The sequence below is a fragment of the Capricornis sumatraensis genome, chromosome 9 (assembly GCF_032405125.1).
Source record: "Capricornis sumatraensis isolate serow.1 chromosome 9, serow.2, whole genome shotgun sequence".
Lineage (NCBI taxonomy): Eukaryota > Metazoa > Chordata > Mammalia > Artiodactyla > Bovidae > Capricornis > Capricornis sumatraensis.
Genome location: NC_091077.1, coordinates 58234824 through 58257485, shown reverse-complemented (window position 1 = coordinate 58257485; position 22662 = coordinate 58234824). Strand labels below are relative to the sequence as shown.

At 45.5% G+C, this 22662-nt stretch overlaps 1 protein-coding gene across 1 annotated transcript in view; it reads left to right on the top strand.

Annotated features, from left to right (window-relative positions):
- DPYSL3 (dihydropyrimidinase like 3) overlaps window positions 1–22662 on the top strand; it is a 111454-nt gene that overhangs the window by 66258 nt on the left and 22534 nt on the right. The window contains exons 2-6 of the mRNA XM_068980010.1: window positions 8858–8946; window positions 14037–14221; window positions 16879–17043; window positions 19003–19064; window positions 20129–20209. Coding sequence (XP_068836111.1) covers window positions 8858–8946; window positions 14037–14221; window positions 16879–17043; window positions 19003–19064; window positions 20129–20209 — 582 coding nt within the window. The remainder of the gene's footprint in view (window positions 1–8857; window positions 8947–14036; window positions 14222–16878; window positions 17044–19002; window positions 19065–20128; window positions 20210–22662) is intronic.

The window sequence follows — 22662 nt, the reverse complement described above, 5'->3', positions numbered from 1 at the left end:
ATTGACTTTTTGTCAATCTCTGTCCTGAGCAGCGCAATGTGTTTCTCAGGTGCTTTATATCTAATAGTAGTAGCAACCTTACATTTGTACTGCAATTTAGATTTGCCTTTAATTGGACATGTCCATAATCAGAGCAATAAAATAGAGGTGGTAGCACAATAGAGAAATTAGTAGAAATATTTGTAATGCCTGCCACTCATGGAGCCTTTTCTATAAGTGCCCAACACTACATCATCATATTTAATTCTCACAGTAGCCTTGGGAGGTAGGCAGTTACCTGTATTTTACAAATATACAAATGGACCTTTCACTTATCCAGAGATGCTGAGGCCCAGAGATGCATCCATTGAGTCACTTGCCTAAAATCACACAGTGAGTCAGTAGCAGAGATGCCAACACAGCTTTGGCTTCCAGACTCACTTGGTCACTGATGCAGTTCTGGATGGCTCCGAGAACTGCTATTAGGGCTGGTTTCCATCCATACGGCAGCCTTTCTGTTTTCCTCTCCCCTAAGCCCAGCTGAGGATGGACCAGCTTGTGCCCAGACTTGGCACATCCTATTTTCTGATGAGGTACGCTTCTCCTCACTTCAGATTTACTCTACCCTGCCCCTCTCCCTCCTCCTCCCTAACCTTTTGACCCAGTGAGCCTCCCTAATCCCCAGTACCCTCCTCCCTCTGCTCTGCTGCCCAAGATCTGGGACATCCCTGTGACTCTGCTTCAGGCACTGCTCTTACTTCTGACAAACCAACCCATGGTGACCCATGTAGCTCGTTGTTTCAAGAGCAGGGATGGTAGTCCTGCAGTTATATTACGTCATTTTAGGTGATTCTGAAAGAGGGCATTCAATAACATTGAACCACATAGAGAGAAATTTTGTCTCCTTTCTAATTCTTTTCCCAACCTTCTGAGCAGATGAAGGGAAAAGTCTTCAGGTAGAGCTGATTTGTCTTGAACACCCTCCCTGCCACCCCAACTCTGGGTAATCTACCTTTTAACAGAGGTCACAGATCTGAAGCTCATCCTTCAAAATCCTTTTGAGGACGGCAGAATGTAGCCAAAATTTCATGAGGTTTTTATTGTGTTCATTCCTAGGTTTACTATTTTTGGTAAGTGATACTAGCTTAGAATTTATGGGAGTGAGACAGTGTTTACTTTTAAAATACATTTATTTCAGGATAATATTAAGTAAATAACAGTACAGTTTGTACCAGGATCTGTCCAGTGTCTTGAAAATACACAGTGGCAACTGAGGTTTGGGCTTCACAAGCCCAGCTGACCTTCCTGCTTGAGGGTAGGATGACTTTGTGGCTCCTTCTGTTCATCGCTGGGTCATCCCTCCCCTTGTCGTCCTCTGGTTCCTGGCCAGGTTTTCCACTCGTGCTTATCCGTGTCTGGGACCCTGTTCAAGATTGGGAGAGCGTTATCGGGGGCTGGGATTAAGATGCCATCCACAGTTCATTCCGCCCTCCAGTCTGAGCCAGGCAGCCCCATCACTTGTCTGGCCCTTTGATAACCGTGTCTTCAAAATGGCGAACGTGGCCTTGTAGGGGGAGTAGTGCTCACAGCTGGCTTTGATGTTCCGGTTCAGAAGACGGGGCCGCCACCCTGCCCCGGTTAACCCTGCCCTTGGCCGCTGCTTCCTCCACCTTATGGTTGGCCCTCCAGGGCCAAACTGAACGCTTTAAAGAAAGTGAAAACAGTGCTTGCTGTTCATTATGCATTATGTGTACTGGGCTGTGTTCTGAAGGGGATGCCCCCTCTCAGCTTCCATGGTGCACACTTGGTCATAAGTATATTTGGGTGATGAGAGAAAGGAGGTATTTCTTTTTCTTTTTTTTTTTTGGCAATGCCATGTGGCATGTGGGATCTTGGTTCCCTGACCTGGGATTGAACCCATGTCCCCTGCTCTGGAATCGCAGAGTCTTAACCACTGGACCACCAGTGATGTCCTGGAGGAATGTTCTTGAGATTCACCTGTAGCAGTTCAGAGTTTTGGAAGAGCCAGCCCTGTATAACTGCCCCCAGCTTCAGTAAAGACTCAGCCAAGAGGCTGCATTGCCCTCCAGGAAGTCTTCTTTTCTCCCTGGCCTCACTCTGTCTCTCTGTCTCCATGGCATGTTTGTCACTGAGGGGCCTGGAAACTGATCCATGCACTGGGCACGGAGAGTGAGTTTGGGGGCAGGTTTCAGACCTCGCCACCCACTCTGCATTCTTGAAGGAGGAGGGCATGAAGATTGTTATCTGCTCACGGAGCCTTATTTCCAAAGGAAGAATGACCTGGAGGGGCCGTGGGAACCTGCCCTTTGCGGGTGGGTGTAAACAGAGACGTTTTGGCTGACCTTGGCTGCTGGTGGCAGGAGCTGAGAACAGTTGCTGGGGGTTGGCTGGGGACTGGCGTCTCTGGAATTCCCTTTATGGAAAGGCCTGTTAGGTTTTGATGAACAGAGTGTTGGTTTAGTTCTTCTAGAGTGTTTGTGAGCGGGGCACTGTACGGCAGCCATTATGATTGGAAGAAAGAATAACCATGATAGCAACTCCCATGTACTAAGATCCATACCTTGCCAAGCAGAGACTCACCATCATCCTAACCAGCACCCTCAGAGAAAGTGGTCATTGTCTCCCATTTCACAGATGAGGTAACTAAAGCCTAGAGAGGTGAAGTCACGCATCCAAACACAGGTAGTGTTTCTTTGAGAAGTCAAACTCCTCACCCAAGGTTGCATATTCAACAACAGAGGTGGGTTGAGAAGGCTGCTCTCCTGGGAGCCTTGTCAGTACCTTTTTCTGAATCCCACAGTGAGCCAACCAGGACTGTCTTAGAAAGCCTTCACTCTGTCTTCTTTAAATGATGCTGCTTTATAAAGAAAAGCAACAAGATTTCATCTGTGTAGTCTATCCATCCTGTTTATTCTTAAGAGTGGGAGTGTTTTTAGGGAGTCAAATCTAATTATCCAGATGGGATTTTATTTTAAATAACCACCTGTGCCTTCATCTGGACTTAAAAGGATCTTGAGTCCCCACTGAGGGTCGGAGTCTATGCTTTGTGATTTGAACACAGGTAATAAAAGATTTGACTGTAGAAGATTCCATCTCCAGTTTATATCCTCTCTTTTTCTCTCTCCTTCCTCTGACTAGAGTTTTTATTCTGAGCTGCTGGAATGTCTGCAGAGTAGAGAACAGATGTGTCCTAAGTACTGTTCCGGGGCTGACTTTATTGCCTGGGAAGAAATCCATGGAGGGCTCTGGTTTCTCTGGGAAACATATTCATATTAGCTCAGATGGAGGTGGTAATTTAAGTCCTTCAAGTTGAATACTAGGTGAGGAATACTGAAATGGGGGCCAGCATCCCCAGCCAGCTTGAGTTCAAGATTCTGTCCTTGCATTCTCTAGTCTAGTTGGAATCATGGCCATTGTTAACAGCATTTGCTTGTGGGTTTTCTTTCTCCTCCCTTCCATCTCTTTCTCCCCCTTCCTCCCTCTGCACCACTGTCTTTCTCTCTCCCTTCCTTCTCCTTTTTTCTCTCTGTCTCTCTTCTCTCCTTTTTTTCTCACAAACTCTTAATTTTTTATAGTTGATTTTTCTAATCGTAAAAAGTTGGACTTTAGCAAATGTCAAGGGCCTCTGCTATCCTGGATAGTAAATCAGGTGTCTCTGTGAAATGCATTAATTGGGAGATTGGGATTGACATATATACACTAGTGATACTGTGTATAATATAGATAACAGCTTCCCTGGTAGCTCAGCTGGCAAAGAATCTGCCTGCAATGCAGGAGCCCACAGTTCAGTTCCTGGGTTGAGAAGTTCCCCTGGAGAAGGGATAGGCTAACCCATTCCAGTATTCTTGGGCTTCTCTGGTGGTTTAGACAGTAAAGAATCTGCCCGCAGTGCAGGAGACCTGGGTTCGATCCCGGGTTGGGAAGATCCCCTAGAGAAGGGCATGGCAACCCACTCCAGTATTCTTGCCCGGAGAATCCCATGGACAGAGGAGCCTGGTAGGCTACAGTCCATGGGGTTGCAAAGAGCCAGACACGACTGAGCGACTAAGCACAGTACATAATATAGGTAACTAATGAGAACCTACTATATAGCACAGGGAACTCTATGCAATGCTCTGTGGTAACCGGAATGGAATAAAATCAAAAAAAGAGAGGATGTATGTATATGTATGGCTGATTTACTTTGCTGTACACACACACCTTTAAGCCATAAGGAACAGGTCTGATGCGCTGATTTTATAAGGAGTGGCTTACAAGTGATTTGATTCCTGAAGTTTCCTATCACAAAGAAAGTGTTCCTGCACGGGACCTGTCACATTCAGTATCAGAGAGGACAGGCCTGTCAGAAAGAGCCACTTGGCATAAGGTTTACGGATTATTGGTGCAGTAGCCTCAGGTGGAAAGCAGTCAGGAGCCACGAGATGGAAGACCTGGATTTGCTTCCAGCTGCAACTAATCAGCTCTGTCACTTGGAGAAAGTCATCTATCTCTCTGGGTAGATCTTCCATTTAGAAAATGGGAACAATAGTCCCTCCCCCGTAAGTTTCTTAATTCAAAGCATTTTATTAAAATTTAAAGTACTGTGAATAATGAGTAGAATAAACGGAACTAGTATTTGCAGGTATTTACTACGTGTTAGCATGTTAGATATTTTATTTATACTTGTACACACACACACTTTTCCCCCTTCATACCATTTATTGCATGCTGGCAGCCACGCTGTGAGGTGAGCCTGGTGTTATTAATATTACCACTGTGAGCTAATACAACTGGGGTGCTGAGAGGTTAAGTGCTAACTCAAGATCACAAACCTGGTTAGGTAGTCAGCCTGATTCTCCCAGTCCTGGGAGAACCCCACAGAGCCCAAGCTTGGCAGCTGGCACACCTGGAACCTGGCTGGGCTATAAGAGTGGGCTGCATTGAGTCCTGGTGGCCGTGTGGCACCTGAGGCAGCCACAGCGTTTGGTGCTTCAGTCTCTAATTAGCTTCATCTTGGGTTCCAAACACCCTCCAGGTTATTCCCATGTGCTCAAGAAGGGCCGTCATTCCTTATAGGTGTTAACGCATGAGAAACATTGGCTTGCTCCCGCCTGCCAATGCAGGAGACATAAGAGAAGCAGGTTCGATCCCTAGGTCAGGAAGATCCCCTGGAGAAGGTTCTGGCAACCCACTCCAGTATTCTTGTCTGGAGAATCCCATGGACAGAGGAGCCTGGTGGGGTACAGTTCATAGGGTCGCAACGAGTCAGACACAACTGAAGTGACTTAGCACACATGCACGCATGCATTAACCACTTTAATAAAAGTTTGGGGGACAAGCTGAGGACCCCAGGAACAGCATTTGCTTGAGCTCTGTGAGTTGTGGTTTTGATACTTCTGCTCTCCATGATAAAAAACAAATAATAATACTATACTAAATAAAGCAGGGGTTTTATTATTCCCATATCTGAAACCTGTGCAAGGTCCCCACTTCATTTTGTGCTCATTTAGATTTTTGATGATTAGGTCAAAATTATTTCAATAGCATTTGAACAGTTTTGAATGATGCCATCTCAGTGATGTTAATTCCACTTGGGTCACCTCTCCCTATCCCCTCTGATGTACAAGGTGCCTGGGATAGCTTTTGCCCCCTTGTTGAGATTTGATGCTTACTGAAAGAAGTGATGATCCCCAGTGGCTCAGGACTGGATGTCCCCAGGCAGGAGAGGATGGTCATATTTCATGACAGGGCTTAGTTTAGGCAGTAACTGGCTCCTTTCCCCCAACCAGCTTATTTCAGCTCCTTGCTAGAAAGATAAAGAATATCAGAAAAGCACTGAGCTGTGAGAGGGAACTCTTAAAGTTACCAAGATTATTGTTAGTGTGAAACTCCTGCTGGAGAAGCTTCTGTCACCTTCACAGACACAGAAACTGTGTCTGGGGTGTGACTTGGTACTGGGCTGGCTGATGGCTGCCTAAGAGCCATTTATAGAGCTTATCAAATACAGATTTGTTGACCTAGAGCAGGACCTGGAAATCTATATTTTTCTAATGTGCACCCTCCTTTGGGAAGCACAGTCGTAGGAGTGCCTCATATAATTTTGCAGTTACTGTTAAAACAGTAGATTACAATAGCCTTCAATTAAAATGTTTTTCCTTAAAAGCCCAATTTTCTGACCATTTCACATAATTTTCTGACTCCTCCTATGTCCCATCCTTCATCCATTTATTTGACCAGCGTTTAACAGCTGTCTAAGATGGGTCCCAGCTGTCTAAGATAGGGTCACAAAGAGTCAGACATGACTTAGTGAGTGAACAACAAGAGATGGGCCCCAGGAAATGAGCTAAAAAGATCAAAAGACACATAGTTCTAAGCCCACAGGAGCTTGTGGCGTAGCCAGGAGACCATTAAACAGTAAACCAATTCTTGTGGAATAATATCATTGTTTCAGCTGCAGTGGGAACCCCTAAAATTTGCTGGAAAGTCAGGTATTACATCCTGGGGAAAAAACCCTTTGAGGCTTAACAGAAGAGAGGATGGTTGCCAATGGCAGGTGAACATGGGAGACGGCAGAGAGAACTGCTTTGCAAAGGCTTAGTGGCCAGAGAGCCCTCGGTGGCAAGAACTGCACATGCTTTGATTTGCCGCCGTATAGGCAGAGCTAGTGGAAAAGAATCCGCCTGCCAATTCGGGGGACACCAGAGATGAGGGTATGATCCCTGGGTCAGGAAGATCCCCTGGAGGAGGGCATGGCAACCCACTCCAGTGTTCTTGCCTAGAGAATCCCGGAGCCTGGCGGGCTACAATCCATGGGGCTGCAAAGAGTTGGACACGACTGAGCAACTAACACGCACACACACGTTGATAAAACACGTGATAGAAACGAGGGTGGACGTACTGACAGAGGGCAGCTCAGGAGGGGCTTGGAGACTGTGTGGTGGGAGTTTGTATTTGACCTCATTAGTTCATTTTCTTTGCCACATGTGTCAGTTTTTTCTCAACATCTCATTGATATGTATCTTTTAAAAAAAGTCCTTCTCCCAACAGTACAGCATGATGAAATTGCTTCTTCTCACGCAGTACCTTGGAAGCAGGAGAGACTCAGCAATAATTGGCTACATCCCCAGTGGAGCCCTAGCTTCAGTTCTCATCTTCTGGCCCTGTTCATAGTCTTTGATTTTGGAAGCCAGAAGTCAGCCTGTTTGTGGGGTGTCCTCCATAAAGCCTAGATCCCTTTTGAAAGCCCTGTCTCACCAGTGTCATCTCCTGTCCTCATCAGGTCCCTCCTTGATCCCTGAGTTCCCTCCACACTGATCTATTTCAGGTTTTCAAAGAAACACAACTTTTCTCCCACCGCAGGGCCTTTGCACACACAGTTCCCTGTCTGCAGTTCTCCTCCATTCCTAGCCTCTGTTTTAAAACGCCCTGTGCCGTGCTGTGCTAAGTCATTTCAGTTGTGTCCGACTCTGTGTGACCCTATGGACTGTGACCAGCCAGGCTCCTCTATCCATGGGATTCCCCAAGAATACTGGAGTGGGTTGCCATTCGCTTCTCCAGGGAATCTTCCCCACCCAGGGATCCAACTGGTGTCTCTTAGGTCTAACCTGCAGTGGCAAGTGGGTTCTTTACCACTGGCACCACTTGGGAAGCCCAAAAAATGGGGACAGGGGTGACAGCAAAGGTGGTCAAAAAAAAAGCCCCATTCCCCTTTATTTGTGATGCTTGACACAATTTTACATTGTTTTACTTATTCTGGTGACTTTATTGCCGGACTTCTGCTTTAAGTTCCATCAAGCCAGGGACCTGGTGTGGCTCATTCCCTGCCACATCCTTACTACCTATTTAATGAAAAAAGGTTAGATACCTATTTGCTGAGTGAGTGGATGTGTGAACGATGAGTGGATGAATGGATGGATGGATGAGTGTAGCTGAACTCTGTATGTTGAATTTGTAACAAACTACAGCCCGCCATTGTTTTTCAGGCTGCAGTTCCCCTCAGCCAGGTTCCTAAGAATTCTCTTCTCCCACATGAACCCAGCAAAGCTATGTCCATCCTTCATGCTGTGATCTAAGCTCCATTCATTTAATGGAATCTGTGATCTCTAAAGCTGACAGTGATCTGTTTCTCTCCTGTCTTAGACATAAAATATATGTTTGTGTTTTGTTAATTACCACGCAATGTCTGTGCTTTGTTTCCAGTTGGATCACTTACCCAGCTTTCATTTAGTTATGACTTTTAAAAGACTTTTCTCATACGAAAAGCAATAAAGAAATATATTTCAGAGAATGTGAGAAATACTGAGTGTAGTGTACTCAGTATACTGAGTGTACTCAGTTCATAATCCCGCATAATTTCTCCTCCTTGAGTTATACATTCCACAATTTGTGTGCATATGTGTGCACATATAAGCCTCCCAAATTTTAAACATAACATGATCCCCCTATCATAAAGACTTTTCAGGGCTATTTCATTGTATGCCTGACCCTAAGTTCCATTTTTGCGACTTACTGTTGAGTGCCAACAGAACATCAGATGTGATGCTAGACACCGAGGTAAATGTTATCCTATTTAGTGTTATTTAGTGCTTTCAGGAAAAGGATAATATAAAGAGTAGCTACGTTTCTATGTGGCTGTGATAGGTTGCAGAAGAAAGAAGTGAAACTCAGAATAATTTGAGTTATGGTTAAACAAGAAAGATTGGATCCCCAAGAGACACAGCCACTCAAATACTGAGTGCACTGAACTCACAGGCGTCTTAAGACAGTGGTTCCTGCTGAAACAAGGACCTCTGAAACAAGGACTTGGGAGAACCTTGGGAGACCACTCTTCTCTGAAATCCTAGCTGTAAGAATGACTCCTGTTTTCCTTCTTTTCTAGAGCGACCGTCTTCTGATCAAGGGAGGCAGAATCGTCAACGATGATCAATCCTTTTATGCTGATATTTACATGGAAGATGGCTTAATAAAGTATGTATATAGGACCCTTTGCTTCATCTTTTGAACTTTCTTCACTAGAGACTCAGAAAGCAACTTGCTTCTTTTGCTTAGTAGACCAGCGCTTCTGTGTATTTCATTTCTCCTTCTCCTTAAAAATGAATCTTTCATTTAGCCCTTCTGTCTGGATAATCCCTTTAAAATTGGATTTTAAACTAGCCGTAGTTCACTTGGGTCGCATGGATGAAGTGACAGGTCTGAATTCAGTCACCCAAATGATGCTACAGGCCCCTTTGGGCAAGCTGCACTGATGGGCGCTCTATGTGTTGTGGAGAAGTGGCTGATGTGACCACTGTCCTTAAGATCATTGAAAAAGTCCATAAATTACAGTACCCTAAAAATATAAGGCCTAGTATAATAGGTCCATTCCCTTCTTTAGGGGGTCTTCCTGATCTAGGGATTGAACCCAGGTCTCCTGCATGCTGGCAGATTCTTTATCTGAGCTACCATGGAAGCCCCATAATAAATACCAAAAGAATTCAGGTAAAAATAAGTAATTTAGAAGTGCACGAATGGAGAAATCCTTTCAGAGGAAGGCTTTGAGGTGAAGAGAGCATTTAAATTGAACCTTGACTTAGGAGGGACTTCGAAGGTTTTGAGGTGGAGACGGCATTTAAACCGGACCTTGACTTAGGTAGGACTTGGTTGGGCAGTGCACAGATGGGACAAACATGTCAGGCCAGGTTTCCCAGTAGACACTTTAGGGATGTGTAATTACTTTACAGAATGGTTTGCTATTGGATGCTTGAAAGCAGCATAGCCAGATAACCTTTATGTGCAACTTCCTTACATAGTGATCTTTTAAAAAGGATTTGACCTATACATAGCCTTTCATCACATAAAGCAGGCTGCTTCCCCACACGGATAAGACATAGTTTAGAACTAGTGTATCCAGCCCACCAAATGAGCCATCCCTGGCCTCATACAGTTTTATTTTTATATTATTCAGCTTCATTGGCTAGCTTTAAGATTCTGGTTATAGATCACTTACTTATCTTTGAAAACTTGGCTTAGATAAAACTTTCTGTGGGCGGACATTCCTTACCAGCCCCTAAATCTAGGCTAGTTTTCCCTTTGATGACTTTTTTTTAAGATTTTTTTTTTTTTAATGTGGGGCATTTTTAAAAGTCTGTATTGAATTTGTTATGGTATTGCTTCTGTTTTATGTTTTGGTTTTTTGGCTCTCAGGCATGTGGATCTTAGCTCCCCAATGAGGGATTAAACCCACACCACCTGCATTGGAAGGCAAAATCTTAACCACTGGATCACCAGGGAAGTCCCTTGATAAGCTTTTAAAATACTCCATGATTTTATCCATCATAGCAATTCTGACACTATTAGGCCCCCTTGAGAGCAAGCACTGTATTGGGTTCTTCAATGTATCTACTGCATCTAACCCAGTACTTGATACATAGAGACTTTTGTAAGAGCTGCCTTTTATTGAGTATATATCATAGTGTGTGCCAGGCATTAGAGTAAATGTTTTACAGGTCTGATCTCATTTAATCTGCCAGCAATTCTATGAAGTAAGTACTCTTATTACCCTCTTTTTCAGAGGATAGAGAAGAAAGAGGAACGGAGAGAGTAAATAATTTGCTAAAGATCAACATATTAATTCATTGAATGAATGAACAAATGCAAGAATGAAGATGTTCATACTTAGTAGCTTTGCTGATTTGCATACATTTTCATAATAGAAGTGGGGAAATTGGTGTTATTAGACAAGTCAACTGATGGTAAAAAATACTTTCTTCAAGATATAAGCCACAATTAATTTTATATTTTTTTCTTACTAAAAAATTATTATCTGTAGTCTGCTCTCTTTGGAGCAAATGTGTTCCCTCATTTAGACATTTTCAGAGTTAGAAAAAAAGATTCAGTGCCTCATGCTTCTTCTTCATTCCAGAGCTCATTAATTGATCATGGAACTTTTCGTGGTTGACCCTTAAACACAGGTCCTGAATCCTTCTTTGTGCAGTGATTCAGGCATCTACTACCATAGTTGAATATATCAACTGAATCTTCTTTGTCTTCACTATTAAAATAGACCGGAAGGCCACTTGCCAAGGACATTATGGAAGGAATTTAACCATCCAACGTGTGTGTTGGTGGTGGAGAGAAGGGTGTATAAACATGATTTTCATCTTATCCTATGATTTGATATGTCTTCAGCAACTTTCTTAACCCACAGGACTTTGAAACAGAAATAATTCCTTCAGTTTTTACAGAGTTGTGTGCCTGTGAGGGTTGATGAGTGCCTGCTGTGTGCAAAGCAGCTGTCTCAGGCCATGGACCTGTACTGTACATGCCATGGAGGATGTCATTGGAAACCAAATCAACTTGCTTCCCCCAGGGACCTGACAGTCTGTTAGGGGAAATGATATGTCTGTCCCTACAAAGCATATGACGTTACCCAATAATATCAGTGTCTGTGTGTCCCCAGTCACTCAGTCATATCCAACTCTTCATGACCCCATGGACTGTAGCCCGCCAGGCTCCTCTGTCCGTGGGATTTCCCAGGCAAGAATACTGGAGTGGTTTGCCATTTCCTCCTCCAGGGAATCTTCCCAATTGAGGGATGGAACCCACATCTCCAGCATTGGCAGGTGGATTCTTTACCACTGAGCTACCGGAGAAGCGAATATCAATATCATGCATTAAATTAGTGGAATAGATGAGATCCAGAGGAACAAGAGGACTGTGTGAGATTGGAACATTATAACTATAATGTTATAACTTTATGACAGCTGATATTTATTGAATTTTTATGTGCTTTACAGGGTTCTATGGGCTTAACACAGATTAACATTTAATCTATACAATAGACCTATAAAGAAGGCTTTTTTAAAAAATTACGTCTTACAGATGAAGGAATTGAGACATGGTGAGGTTAAGTTACTTGGCCTAAATCATAAAGTGAGCATTAGCAGAACCATGATGGTGAATCCAGGGGAACCCACATGCAGGGCAGAGCCACACTCTTCAGTACTAGACCTGGCTATCAGTAGAAACTTGACCGAGGAGGGGAGATGGAAGCTAAGCCTTCAAGGATTAATATGACCTTGATTGGCTCAGTGGAGAAAAGTGGGGGAAAGCATTTCTCTTTGAGACTAGGTATTATACCAGTTGTCAAAAGTGGGTGGAAACGTGCCTACATAGACACACCCAAAAGAGGCAACTCTTCCTGCTCTTGGTTCTCAGTTCCCTGAGAGGTGAATCAGTGAGGGAGGGAAATGGGAACACACTGGCCAGTATCTGGACTAGAATGGAATTACCAGCAAGGCTGCATTTTTTCCACAGTGTGTTTTGAATTGTGGTGACTCTGGAATGGCCCAGTGGTGATGTGGTAAGAGTGAAATCTTAGGGATGTCGGAAAGCTTAATTTTAGTTGTAGAACTTACATTTTGTCAAACCAGTGGAAGACTCTTACCACCCCAAGAGAATGTCTTTCTTGGCTGGGTATAAACAAAAGCAGAAAGTGTTCATGCCACTGGCAGTGGGTACATGTGTTGCAAGGTAGGAGATGGTTCATAATAATGGAGATCCTCATGAGCCTTAAGTCTGCCTGGAATTAACTGGATGTTTATATCAAGGATGTGAGCTGAACACCATTGGTCTATGAGGTTACATTGTGCTAAGGGTAGTTGTATTTGTCATGTGTCTTGTATAGTGTCCACTTGGCCTGCTCATTGGCTTCCTCCCCACCCCAGTTTCCCCCTCTCTGCCTCCCTGAGATGCTCTGAAGCTTCTTGGGTGAAGCTGTGTCTGGTGGAGGTTATCACAGTCCACTTGCTTGGCTTGAAGCTTCTCCTGAGCTGCTGACCACACAGAAGCAGCTGGTGTAGGCATTTGCATCTTTGGCATCCTCTTTGAGAATCTGCCATCGGTTGTGATTGATAGATGAGCTATCAGGGAAGGATGGACTTGGGAGTGGGAAGGAACTTGGGAATGCCCTAGACATATTCCATTTGTCCTTAGGAGCACAGACGAACCCATTTAGATAGCACAGTTCATGCACTTGTTTTTAAAATGATTCTTTACCACCTCCTTCAATCTCTTCTAACAGTTCATTATTTTACAGCTGTTCAATCCTTCTGCAAATGTTCTTCCTGACTCTTAAATAAAGAGCTAAATGAAAATAAAAACACTGGGCTTCCCTGGTAGCTCAGCTAGTAAAGAATCTACCTGCAATACAGGAGGCCCTGGTTTGATTCCTGGGTCGGGAAGATCTCCTAGAGAAGGGATAGGCTACCCACTCCAGTATTCTTGGGCTTTCTTGTGGTTCAGATGGTAAAAAATCTGCCTGCAATGTGGGAGACCTGGGTTTGATCCCTGGGTTGAGAAGATCCCCTGGAGGAGGGCATGGCAATCCACTCCAGTACTCTTGCCTGGAGAATCCCCATGGATAGAGGAGCCTGGTGTGCTGCAGTACATGGTGCTGGAAAGAGTTAGACTTGACTGAGTGACTAAGCACACAATAAACACATTTATTAAAATATTTATTACACCCCCTATATTCCAGCCACAGTCAAACCCTTGGGGTGACAGTACTAAGCCAGGACACATGGTCTCACCAAACACCATACTGGGTTGTTTTATGTCTATAAAAATTGTTTTCTGGATGGAGCTAGAGATTATCATACTAAGCAAAGTAAGTCAGACAGAGAAAGACAAATACCATATGATATCACTTGTATGTGGAATCTAAAAAATGATTCAAATGAACTTATTTGCAGAACAGAATCTGACTCACAGAAAGATAACAAACTTATGGTTACCAAAGGGGAAAGAGGGAAAGGGATAAATTACGAATTGGGGTTAACAGATACACACTACTATGTATACAATAGAAAAACAACAAGGTCCTGCTGGTTAATGCATATTCATTGTCTTATAATAAAGAATGTTTTATTATTTGTTTCTAGATTGCTCAGCTGGAAAGCTTAATGACTTGGAAAGACTACTTTGATAAACATAGGTTACAACTTTTAAAATCCTTACAATACCATGTTTGTCTTGGAAGTCCTTCTTTTAAATTGCTGGTTGTTTCCCTGTCTCACCAGGCAAATTGGAGACAATCTGATAGTCCCTGGAGGAGTGAAGACTATCGAGGCCAATGGGAAGATGGTGATCCCTGGAGGCATCGATGTCCACACTCACTTCCAGATGCCATACAAAGGCATGACCACAGTGGATGACTTCTTCCAAGGGACCAAGGCTGCCTTAGCAGGGGGCACCACCATGATCAGTAAGTCCCACAAATTTACACACTCTTGCAAAGTGTGCTAGGGTTCCTAAGAGTTTAACTAAAGTGTTAACCGCAGTGCTCTCTGGTGGTAATTCATATACTTTCCTCAATTCAGCAAATAGTCTTTCTGCCTGACAAGACCTGAGAAAAGCTGGTTATAGAGAGGACACCAGCTTCTGTAACCGCTTAAAGAGATGCAGGAGGCTCATCACCTTGAAAGCAGTATACTCTCTGTCTTCCTTAGAGGAGGGGCTGAGTATGCCATGGGTGGGGAGTCAGCACTTAGCATCTCTGGGCCAGACCCTGGGGAAAGTGGACTTGAAAAGCTGTGGGCCTTGGGCAAAAGGTGATCTCAGAACTTCCCGCTTGGGTGTGAGGCAGGACGGGCAGAGGGCATGAGCAGAGCAGTGCAAACACAGCTGAGAAGTATCCCAGAGAGAATGACAGTGAGACGGGCAGTTCTTGAGAACTTAGGAGGCTTCAGTGGTGGTTAGTGTTATTTGGTCTGTGCTGTATTGTGACCAATTCATAGCTTTAAGATTGGGCAAGCTGGGGAATTGTTTCCCTTACTTTGTTTTTCTGGCAACTTTTGCAATTCCAAAGAAACCTAGGAAGTTGCATGCCATTGGATTACTGAAGAGATAGCACTCCAGGGCACTCCTTCCTGAACCAAAGAAATTCCAGTGAACTGGCCCCAGCCCAGCCCTGGCCCCCAACTTGGTCAGCAAGAGCACTGTTACCACCCAAGAAATATGCATCCACCCAAGAAATCAGAATAGCCTGAGTCGTAGACTTAATCATTGTCTTTTGCTTCCTTTCTACTGGAGCAGTAGTAGGGTTCAGCTTCAGCTAGGGGTGTGGAAACCCAGGAAAATGGCATCAGGGCCATAAAAGGTGCATTTCTGGGAGCCTGAAGCCTTTGTCCAGCCAGAAGAAAGAAGCCAGCCGAGTTCTCAGCAGCTGCCTGCCTACAAAGGCTCTGGTGCGGGTCCAGACACAATAACACAGCTCCAGGCCTCTGCTTTCAGATAAGTGCACTTGGGCTGCCTGTGCTAGAAGGCTGAGGAAATGAGTGATCTCGGCCTGGCTTGCTGCCATCTGGCCGAGGAGCTGGACCTGTTCAGAGCCCTAGACATATGCATTAGGCTTGGGCTTCTGCGTTAGGCAGGGAGCAGGAGGAGAGTCAGTGCTCCACATGAAAAGAGAGGAAGGCATGTGAGAATCACAGAAGTGTCTGGGTCCTTTCTGAGATAATTAAACACCCTAGGTATGCAAACACACACACACACACAAATCTCACCTCACTGTCACAGTTTGGCTGTATTAGTTTTTCTGTTTAACAAAAATAAGGTTGTCTTCTGTTCACTAGTTAATATGTCATGGATGTCTTTCCATTCATTTATTTTTATTCTACTGAATTTTAAATGGACTTATGACATCCATTTTATGAAGGTATCACGATTTATGTATTTAAGCTTCCCTATTGTAAAACTTTGTTTCTAGCTTTTCACTTGCATAAATATGTGAATAGTGGCAAATATCCTGAGGCCCCAGATTTTGTGTTCAGGCACATTTATCTCCTGAAGGATAATTTTTAGGCAGAGGAATAATTGTTGAGTTTAAGGTATGAAAAACGTCAAGGATTTTGAAACACATTTCAAAATTGTTCTTAGCAAAGTTGTTCCAGGTCACACTTTCTCTCAACTGACATGGGGAGCAATTAAAGAGTAACATTTGTCTTACCCTTACCAGTGTTACTGGTGTAAATGTTATTCTTTTTAAAAATATTGTCCACTATGGCAGGTACTGCAAGAGTAGGTTTGGGCCTCAGAGAAACCGTATTCTTTTTATTTATTTGTTTATTCAGCTTAGTTAGGCATCTGGTACCTTCCTTGCGGCACACAGACTCTACTGGTGGCTTGCGGGCTCACTAGTTGCAGTGTGTGGGCTTCGTTGCCCTATGGCATGTTGCTCTTAGTTCCCCAACCAAGGATCAAACCCGTGTCCCCTGCATTGAGAGATGGATTCTTAACCCACTAGACCACCAGGGAAGTCCCAGAAACCATATCTTTGATGAGAAGTTTGCATGAAAATAAGATCTGTGGGCTAAGTATCAGGTTCACTTACCTGACACCAGCTCTTTCCTACAGCAGTAGGCATGAAAATATCACTGTCTTGTGACCTGACATAACTTTAAAGACCGTTCTTCTGCCCTTAGAAAGAAGAGTCCAACTTTGATCACCATCAGTAACTCCCAGTTACTGGTAATAATGGCACATAGTAGGAGCTCATCAGTTGATAGCTAGCATTTATCGAGCACTTATATGTGCCAGGCATCATGTGAAGCCCTTTCCATGCTTTTTCCCATTTAATCTCTTCACAAACTTAGAGGCAGTGGTATCCCCGTCCCCACTCCACATTGAAGGATGAGAAAAAACAGTTTAGAGAAGCTAGTCATTTGCCCAGGATCACATAGCTACGTAACGGTTGACTCATCAGCATCCACCACTGAAACCACCCAGGACCCCTTTCTGAGGTTAACCCTATACTCAAGAGATAGAGACATGCCGTCGTAGCTAAGCAAACAGGACAGACCTGTACAGAGGGGACCAAAGGCTGTGTTGGTGAGTCGTCCATGTGGGGCCTCTCTTGTCCAGTTGACCATGTGGTGCCCGAGCCCGAGTCCAGCCTGACGGAGGCTTATGAGAAGTGGAGGGAGTGGGCCGATGGCAAGAGCTGCTGCGACTACTCCTTACATGTGGACATCACCCACTGGAACGACAGCGTCAAGCAGGAGGTGCAGGGCCTCATCAAGGACAAAGGTGAGTGTGGACACACCCTCCTCCTTCCTCCCATGTCTGTCTTTCTCATGCTCTCCACTCACTAGGTTGCAGGGAACCTTGAGCGTGAATGCTGGATGGAGTGGTGCCTCTGTGAACCAGGCACTTTATGCCATCCTATTCTTCCTTACAGGATCCCCATGAGATAGGAATCATTATCTTTACAGATGGAGAGCCTGGGGTCCAGAATAAGTAGCCCAGGATCATAGAGCTAGTAGGCAGTAATCTCCCCAAAGTCCATTCTCTGATTCCCCATGCAATACTGTCCAGTGTTCAGATGGAGAAACTGAGATCAGGAGAGGTCACAGCTTGTACATATGTACTTAGAAACTGAGAAATTTTTAATGTCTATCATTTTTAGTCCAAATATCCAAATGTTACTCTTATACAACAAAAGCATCCTCAGAAAAGGCTAAGACATTTCTGGGAACAAAGATGTGTTCATAGAAGCTTAAATCGTGTGTGTGTGTGTGTGTGTGTGTGTGTGTGTGTGTGTGTGTGTTCATGTCCTCTCTGTGAGTACACGATGTAGGCACCCATTGTCTTTTTACACTCCTCTGTGTTCTGCTGGTCAGCTGTTTCACACACGCACCAACCCCCGTAGTGCACACAGACATGCAATGTACTGGGCATCCTAAGCGGGGCTGGAGGACCTGCGGGAGTAGGAGGAATGGCCTCTGCTGAATAGCCAGGGCAGAAGGAGGCAGACCTGTGCAGAGTGATAGAATAAGTGCCACAGGATGCAGACGATTGTCGTAACAATAATGGATAATAATAATTATAATATATCTTAGTGCTAAGTCCTTGTACTATGATACTGGTACTAATACTAAAGTTACAAAAAACACTAATTTTATAATAGTTATCAGCGAGCAGTCTGGATGCAAAGGCCAGGAGTGCAGTGGAAGGCAGTGTACTGGGGTGAGGGGAAGGTATGACCTCTCAAGGAAGGAGCTCTCCTTCCACTTTCCCCTCCTACCCTCAAACTCTGCCCAGTCCTAGCTGATTCAGAGGGTGAGGTTAACCTCTTCCCACTCTTGTGTCTCCTTCCACACTGTGCATCTCAACTAGGGTAGAAAAGTGAATGGATTTAATACTCCTGAGGCTTGTGAGAAGGGTCATGTTGGGAAAACTGCCCTGAGTTGCACTCCTCTGGGTGGGGAAGTCCTCAGATTATGTCTGCTTTTGGCCTGGAGCACTGTGGGCTGAAGTGACCCTCATGGTTGGAGACCAAAGTTACTCTCCTTTCCTCAGAATGACTCTCTATTCCCCAGTCCTACCTATGTCTGTAAAATAATCTATGAATAATGTATTTGGAGGGAGAAATTAAATGGCTCTTTCCTTTTAACCCTGATGCCTTGGGTATTTAAGCCCAGGTTGAACCTCGATTTCTGCACATTAGCTCTGTTAGCTCCCTGGGGACTGGCTCTAGATCTCAGCTCTGTCTCAGACCCAACACCCTGCCCAGGCCTGGTGGAGAGCTGACATTCACAAAGAGCAAAATCAACTGATCCCAGGAGTTCAACCATATGCCAGTGCTAAGAGCTCTGCATGTGTTATCTCTTTTAAAGTTTCCAACCCCCTTATGAAGCAGGATGGTGCTTCATAATAATGGAAATTATTTTTCCATTTTACAGACAAGGAAACCGAAGCTCAAGAGGCTGCCCTGAGCAGTGTTCAGGCTTGTTGATCCTTTGGGCTGGGAACAGTGTAGGGGGAGGCAGAAAAGAGGTACAGAAGAAGAGACCAGACTGCTATGACGTCATAGGAATTGTCAGTTTTTCAGAGTAGAGGACATGGAGAAATGCTCTTGGAAGATGGGACATGTCCACTCTGCACTGGGTGGGGGCCTGTGGTGCTCTCAGGGCGGGAAGCGCAGGATCCAACGAGATGATGACCACAATGTCCTCCTCCTGTCTCCCCTCCCCTCCTCTCTTGCAGGGGTGAACTCCTTCATGGTTTACATGGCCTACAAGGATTGGTATCAAGTGTCCAACACGGAGGTAACAACCCACTGTGTGTGGTTTGGGGTCTCTGGATGGGTTTCCTGTGGTGGCCGGTGACCTTGGCTATTGGCACGTGAGTCACTGTGGTTCATGTGGGAGAACGCTGGGCAAGACAGCATCTTGAAGTCCTCACAGTCCATGCTACATTTGCAGTAAGGTAGCCGGCAGGGGGCCAGGGGCAAGGCAGACTGGGAGCTAGAATTTCCACTGGGAGCAACTTTCTCCAAAGGACAATAGGAAGGGTGTGTCTAAACCTCCATCTACCTGACAAATTCTGTGCCTCTCGGGAATTCAGGGGAAGTATAAATGCTCAGCCTTGCAGGATAAAGGAGGGCCATCTGCTCTTTGGGCTCATCATACCAGCTTGCCTTTGACTTTCTTCCTATGAAATGCATGGGGTGTGCTTGTTTTAGACAAACCTTAACTTCTCAGAAGAAATGCAAAACATGAATTCCCATACTTCCCAGCAAGGAGATGAAGTGTGGTCTGCCCTGAGAGGCTAAGAGATAGAGATTTCAGCTTTTGAGTTTGCTTCTGGCTGGCTGCAGTGCCTGTAGGGAGTGTTAAGGATTTTGAAGCACTGTCTGAACTTAATGGGAAATAATTCCATTTAAATGGAGACAGTGGTGGGGTTAGTATCGCTTTGTTAGGTGTTCTCCCTGTCTGCCTAGGAGACGTGACGGGTTTTCCTTCCGTAGGCAGTTTCCGAGAGTTCCTAAAGTTCCTCTGGACTAGCTCTCCTCCTTGGCCTCTTTGGTGATGCATCTTTTAGTCTGTATGTCTGCCCTGGTCACTTATTTCCTTTGGTTGATCCCATTTATTTTTTTCTTTCAATTATTTACTTATTTTGGCTGCACTGGGTCTTAGTTGTGGGATCTAGTTCCCTGACCAGGGATGGAACTCAGGTCCTCTTCATTAAAGTGTGGAGGCTTACCTACTGGACCACCAGGGAGGTCCCAACCCCATTTATTTTAGCTCCCACCCTAGTCATGGGCTCGTGCACATGGTTAACTAAAAGCATGGTGTCCTAGGAAGGTGACAAAGCCTCATTTCTGTTTCAGCTGTATGAGATCTTCACGTGTCTGGGAGAGCTGGGGGCCATCGCTCAGGTGCACGCTGAGAACGGGGACATCATTGCCCAGGTAACACGGCACAGCTCCCTGCAGTGCAGGGGCCCCTCAGGCGAGCATCTATCTCCCATTTATTTTCTCATTTCTTCAGTGTTGCCGGAGCTCTCAAGCTCTAAACCCTTCTAAGCACTGTGCTAAAAACAGAACCTGGCCTCAAGGACCTCACAGTCTAGGAGGAGGAAGTATGACGGCAAATAGACAAGCAAGGGACAAGTATCAATCGAAGATGCTATTAAAGCATTCTGGGAGCCAGGGCAGACATCCTGGCAGAGGAGGTTCTCACATTGGGTCATTTGGTGGGAGAGCATCGCTGATTCTGTTTTGAAAGTGAGTCCAAGCTACATGACACGCTCTGTCCTAAAGAAAAACTCTTAAGACAGCATTTCTCAGAAGCCGGAAATCTGATCCAGGACTGCGTAACTCCTGGCCTTAGATAATGAAGAATTTGCGTCTTGTAGGGATCAGACGTCCCACTGGTTTCCTAGAAATCATATTAAGCAACCCGAGGAAAGAGTGATGAAAGCAAGACCCCAAGGCCCAAACTGATCGTTTGTAAGGAAGTAGAGAGCACTTCTGTCTCCATCTCCTGGGGTGCTTAATGGGCTCAACGCACAGATGTGTCTTCGCCAGGGTCTGTTTATCTCAGAAGTGTTCAGGGTTGGCTTCCGCTGGGAGGAGGCAGCCAGCAAGGAGTGCCAGCTCTCTCAGTCCATTTGATAACATTAACAGCAAGAGCGCTTTATTCATTCTTCCCGAGAGTGCTCCCGAGTACTCTGTGCCAGGCACTAGGCTCTAGAGGGAGTCAGCACAGAGGCAGGCCAGTGCTCTTGAGAGCTCAGGCTGTGCTGTAGAGGTTGTCCAGGACGTGGCGACGTGGTCAGGAGGGGTGTGGGGGCACATTGAGAAGCACCCTCATCTCAGCTTCTGCCATAGGTCCCATTGGACAGCACTTACTGCTGTGTGCTGGGCCCTGGTCAGGGTTCTCATATGTTCCCATCCAGGTCGTCACCCAACCCTTTCAGGATGGCACCAGCCTCCCCCTGCTTTTACAGATGAGAACACTGAGGCTCTGAAGGGTGAGGTCACTGGCCTAGGGACCACAGCTAGTAAGTGGGAGAACTTAGTCTTAGCCTCTCAGGGGGTGTCCCTGCATGGGCATCTCTACCCAGAGATGGAGAGAAGGCACCCTCTCTACCCATCCAGCCGCAGGCTCCTGAAGAGACCAGCACCCGAGCTGTGCAGGCTGCAGCTGTCAGGCTTTCAGACTCTGAGTGCTGTCTCTCCAGGGGAGGAGGTGAGCTCAGAGTGCAGTCTCCACTCCCTTATGACCAACGAGGCTAATTAGTTGGGCCCCTGACAGCCCTCTCCCATGCCCCCCACACACCCAGATAATGAAGTCACTTTCCAAGGAGGCTCCAAATGCCTTGCTCCCATGGGAGGCATCCCAGAGGTGTCGGAGCTGTCACTTCTCTCCTCCCCATCCTCCAAGGTTTCAGGGGAGCGGCCAGATGCCCCAGCCCTCCCTCCAGATTCCCTCGCAGCCAGACTCCCTGCTTCTTCATGCTTGACTCTGTGGAGGCAGACGGGTTCCAATTCTCAGCCCCTTTCCAGCTTTCTCTGTGGCTTCTGAGCACAGAACTGGCTCTGGTGTTCCCCGCCCACACGCTTCCCCCACCTTGGGCAGATCTGTTCTCCTTAGGAAAAGAATAAGGGTATTTCCCCCCCAGTTGGAATGAGTTTCTCATGTGTGTTTATTAAATTCAGCTCGAGCTGAAAGATTTTATCACCTTGTTTAAATGGAGGCAGCTGCTGTGCTCAGAGCTTCTTGCTGCACTTTATGCAAAGTGACTAATGAGCGAGAAGAAATATTTCCTATGGGTACCAATAAGAGACATTTTCAAAAGTTTCAGTAGCATCTTTAGCCAATCATCCAACAAATACCTACTGAATGCCTACTATGTGCCAAGCCTTGGAGAGGGAAGGTGAAAAAGACAGGGTCCCTTTCTACATGGAGCAACCAAAACTGTGATGTAATTATAGCAGTGATGAGTACCTCAAAGAGGCCACACGTCCCCCACCCACATCAGGCAACATCCATGGGCCTTTACAGGCTATTCTTAACCATCGGGTTGTAGGGACCCCATGGTTTTGGGAATAGGTCATCCCAGTGAGAACAGTGCTCTAGAATCAGCTATGGAGCTTAAAGAATGATCTCTGGGATTCTCTGAGCTCCAGAGATCCTGATTGGGGAGGTCCAAGTAGAACTCGGTCAAGTGTATCCTGGGAAAATTGGCTTGGTGATGGGAGTGCTCAGAGACCATTGCTTGAGCACGTTTCATCCCGTGCATTGTCCTAACACTTTTGGACAAGGCAGGAGTGAGAATGTTGCGTGAGACAGAAGATCCTTAGTTGAACATCTCATCCCTTGCGTGGCTTCACGAAGCAGTTCAGAGTCAAAACCCACC